This window comes from Rhincodon typus, chromosome 45 (genome assembly GCF_021869965.1).
Source record: "Rhincodon typus isolate 14 chromosome 45, sRhiTyp1.1, whole genome shotgun sequence".
NCBI classification, from domain to species: domain Eukaryota; kingdom Metazoa; phylum Chordata; class Chondrichthyes; order Orectolobiformes; family Rhincodontidae; genus Rhincodon; species Rhincodon typus.
In genome coordinates, this window is record NC_063376.1 from 538,251 (window position 1) to 542,665 (window position 4,415).

Here is a 4,415-nt window from a genome sequence, read left to right on the forward strand (position 1 = left end):
CAAGCCGCACCTCCATCTCCTACCGACCAACCTCATCCCGCCCCCTTGACCTGTCCGTCCTCCCTGGACTGACCTATCCCCTTCCTAACTCCCTACCTACACTCACCTTTCCTGGCCCCATCCCCGCCTCTTCGACCTGTTTGTTTCCTCTCCACCTATCCTCTCCTCTATCCCTCTTCTATCCGCCTCCCACTCTCTCCCTATTTATTTCAAAACCCCCTTCCCCTCCCCCTTTTCTGATGAAGGGTCTAGGCCCGAAACGTCAGCCTCTCTGCTCCTATGATGCTGCTTGGCCTGCTGTGTTCATCCAGCTCTACCCCTTGTTGTCTCGGATTCTCCAGCATCTGCAGTTCCTACTATCTCTGATGTAGAGTGGGTGTTGGTTTTCTCGGGCAGAGCATTGAGAGCCGGTTGAAGCAGACGTTGCCGAGCGATCTAGGGGAGGCGCTGAACAACGGAGTGACCCTCTGTCAGCTGGTGAATCAGATCCGACCGAGATCCATCTCCATCATCCACATCCCCTCTCCCGCTGTGGTGAGTAACGGCAGCAGCTGCCCCCCCACCGTGGTGGGGGCTACGGTATTCAGAGATTGGGAGGGGTGAGTGAGGGGTTGGGAGGCGCCGGCACAGTAATTAGTTTGATGTTCGGTGGATCTCGGAGCTGTTAGGAGGGATTTATTCTGGGACCTGTCCAGCCACCCTCTGCGCTGAGGGAGTGAGGGGGGCAATGGACCAAGGTCGGGGGGAGCGGGAAGAGAGTGGGTGGGAAAGCCAGAGAGTGAGGGAGGGTCAGTGGGGGGAGTAGGGAAAGGTGGGTGGAAAATGGGGGAGGTTGGGTAGGGCAAGGGGTGGGGAGGGAGAGGGAGGGAGGGAGAAAAAGAGGGAGGGAGGGATGGAGTGATATAGCAAGGGAGTGAAAGGTGAGGCACTCACCCTAACGCCCCTTGAATTGGGGAGGGGCCTGACAGAGGGTAGAGACTCAGTCTCACGTGGATTTTGTGTGAAGTGTTTGAGAAATCTCACTTCCCCCATTCCCTCACTCGCCCCCCGCCCTCCTACTGTCACCCCCTCACATTTTTCTCTCTCTTTCTCTCTCTCTCTCTGTCTCCCTCGCCCTCAGCCCAAGTTAAGTTTGGCAAAGAGGCGGCGAAATGTGGAGAGTTTCCTGGAGGCGTGTCGGAAGGTCGGAGTGCCGCAGGTAATTCCCCTGTGTTTGGGGTGTGGGGGGGTGGGCATTGGGCGTAGCATCTGTCTCCTGTTTACAGGTTTAATACCCAGCCCTGGGGTATAGGGGAGGGAGGGGTCTGTGATCCCTGGCTGGGAGGAAATGTATTGGGAGGCAGTCTCTCAGTCTCTGTCCCCCCTCTAACACAGAGCTCTGTATGCTAAAGCTTTCACTGTAAATCTGTCATTTAGAACCGACTTTTGTTTCCACATTGCCCACCCCCCTGCAGGAGAAATCCACCCCCCCACACCCCCGTATGGTATATTCTGTCCTAATCCATCTTGTTGAATGTGGGATGGAGAAGCGACTGATGAGAATGTGAGCCCATTCTTCTGGGCTTCCACCAGCTCCTACAGTGTTTTCACATTAACCCTGTTCACGGATCTTACTACACTCTTTGGGAGCAGGTGGGACTTGTATCCTGGCCTCCCAGCTCAGAGGTAGGAGCACTAGCACTGTGCCACAAAAACCCCTCCTGCTCTGCTTCAGTCAGGATCACCTGCTGTCAACCCATTCTGGATCTGTTCCAGTTCACACCTTGAGGGTCCCACATTTCTCTTGTGGTCACCCCAGGCCCCTGTTCCTCAGTGTCACCTGGATTTGCCCTGTCACCACTTCCATCCAGAAGGACAAGGGGCAGCAGGTACATGGGAACACCACCCCCTGCAGGTTCCCCTCCAAGCCACTCCCCATCCTGACTTAGAACATAGAACATAGAACATTACAGCGCAGTACAGGCCCTTCGGAAATATATCCCCGTTCCTTCAGTGTCGCTGGGTCAGAATTCTTGGAATTCCCTCCCTAAGGGACATTGTGGGCCAACCCACATCACATGGACTGCAGCGGTTCAAGAAGGCAGCTCACCCCCACCTTCTCAAGGGGGGCAACTAGAAACGGGGCAATAAATGCTGGGCCCTGCCAGCGATGCCCATGTTCCATGCAAGGGGAATGTTAATTACTCCCCACTCAGACCCTGCCCCTCCCTCCCCCTCTCTGACAGGGTGGGGTTCAGTGGAGGGGCAATGATTTCTATGTCTGGGTCACAGTGCTAATTCTCCGCCCTCCAACCCCTGTGCTCCTGGGCCTGAGGGGGACGTTTAACTCCAAGCTGTTATAAACTGCCCTGTGCTGATGGGAGGGGAGGGGGCGGGAGGTGGTGAATGTTTGTTTCCCGTGTCTGACTCGCTGTGTGATGTTTCTGAGCTCCAACAACCCGGGGAAACGTCATGTGTCCAAAATCCACTCGGGTCTTGTAGCGTTTGCAATGTTTAACCTCTCTCTGTCTCTCCCTGCACCCTCCCCTCTCTCTCTGCCCCTGCCCTCCATCCCCGTTGCCTGTCTTCCACAGCCTGAGCTCTGCTTGCCGTCCAATGTGTTGCTGGGTGAGCTGCAGAACGTGGCGCGGACAGTGGAATTATTTCTGGAATGTGTGGAGCCCGCTCCGAGCTGCCCAGTCCATCAGCTCGCTGCCTTCTCTGCGTTTTATGTCTTCCTAATGTCTCTGCTTTACCTGCTATACTGTCAGCTACCAGCGTTCTAACCAACAGACTGTCACCGTGCTGCCTGGTTACTGCACTGCCAACCGGGGAACAGGCGGCGTGGGCCGGGGGCTACAGAGAGACCAACCCACCCCCCCCCCCCACCCTCCAGAGCCCGTCCCCAGCCTCAGCCCCAGCCCCTGGGCAGGGCAACTGATGGACCATAGGGACATCCTTTCTCCACGTGGTCCCCTACCCCCCCCCCCCCCCCCCCACTATACACACAGATCTCCACAGGCAGACACATAAACGCAGACCCACACACACGGACCGGCACGCTGACATACGGCAGCCTAAGCGCGGGCCCGCACGCGCCTGGACGTACAGATGTCTAATTAAGTCTGACCTGTTGAGGGTTAAACACAGGCCCACGTGCCGACAGGCAGATACACAAATGCAGACAGACACAGTCCCCCACCTCAGGAACAGACTGACGGATGTTGTAGCTGCCTGATCTGTAGATCCTCAGAAATCGCTGGTCCATGAGGCGTTCTGGAGAGTGTGTGGGGTGGGGGTAGGGGTAAATGTTTTTACTGAAATGTTGCCTGTATTGATTGGACTGTGAGGGGAGGGGAGCTGCTACTGCTTTGTGTTAAACATCTGTGCTGTGTTTTTGTTGGGGGGGTGGGGGGCAGGTCTGTGTCCAGCAGGAGGACGGGGCAAGGGCTTTGAAGCCCACCGTCACTGTTTTACGACAGGGTCCCTGTGGGGTGACAGTTGCCTGAATTATTTGATGGGGGGGGGCATTATTCCATCTGCTCCTGTCCGACATTCAGCAGACATGGATAGTGACCCTTGAGGAATCCAGTGCTTTTGAGGCACTGGTCCCTGTGTGATTTGTACAGTGCCTCCTTCCCCGTTAACCCAACACCCCCTGCCTCCTGCTGCCCCCCCCGGGTACTGGAGAAGAGATCTGTAAATACTTCTGGCTGCTCCAACATTTTGCCAGGCTCGGGTGCAAGAGGTTGGAACCTCATGCGTCATCAGTGCCCAGTGCTGGGCAGATGGTTCTGACTGGGAGCCCTGTGCCCAGTCTCGGGCCATTCCCACCCACTCTGCACCCTCCCTGCGGTTCAGGGAAGACCCATAGAGACAATGTCAGGGTTCAAACCTCGACTCTGTACAGTATCCAACAGGCCAGCCCCCACAGCCTCCCTGGTGATACCAAACACTTTGATCGCATGTGCCTTAGTTTTAAGAAGGGATGCTGCAGAGAGACAGGTCGGCAGAAACTGCACATGTATCCGAGAGGGTATCCCAGCTTCCAAGGGGTGTACAATCCTTTGGTGGGACTGGGATCCTGCTGTGCTTTGCCCATCCGCCCCTTCGACCTGTTTCATCTCTTAACTTATTTGTTTTCCGCCCCCCACCTGGGAGGGGGTCGTTCCGAATTAGTGCTGCTGGAAAGATTAATTTATACAAAGATTTTGTTGATTCTGTATCTGTCTCTGATCAGCCTGTTAATGGTGTTTATGTTAAACCCGGGGAAACAGTCGCACCATTAAAACCAGACTGAACCTCCCTCTGTCTCTCTGTGTCTCTCTTGCGATCTCTCTGTCTCTCTCTGTGCGTCTTGCTGTCTCTCTCTCTCTGTGTGTCTCTCTCTCTCTGTGTGTGTCTGTCTGTCTGTCTCTGTGTATGTCTCTCTCTCT

The 4,415-nt window shown here is 55.6% G+C and overlaps 2 protein-coding genes across 7 annotated transcripts in view; one reads left to right on the forward strand and one right to left on the reverse strand.

Moving 5' to 3' along the window:
• The window catches only part of lrch4 (leucine-rich repeats and calponin homology (CH) domain containing 4), a 29,061-nt gene that overhangs the window by 24,079 nt on the left and 567 nt on the right, over positions 1 to 4,415 (forward strand). For 4 of the 6 annotated variants that reach the window (XM_048620143.1, XM_048620148.1, XM_048620147.1 and 1 more), the window contains 3 exons: positions 397 to 534; positions 1,121 to 1,198; positions 2,574 to 4,376. In XM_048620143.1, the coding sequence (XP_048476100.1) occupies positions 397 to 534; positions 1,121 to 1,198; positions 2,574 to 2,765 (408 nt within the window). In that variant the 3' untranslated portion in view covers positions 2,766 to 4,376. Of the gene's footprint in view, positions 1 to 396; positions 535 to 1,120; positions 1,199 to 2,573; positions 4,377 to 4,415 lie in introns of those variants that run through there. The other 2 variants (XM_048620149.1, XM_048620146.1) reach the window with 2 other exon arrangements.
• The window catches only part of LOC125487813, a 53,673-nt gene that overhangs the window by 17,306 nt on the left and 31,952 nt on the right, over positions 1 to 4,415 (reverse strand). The gene's annotated exons all lie outside the window — the stretch shown is intronic.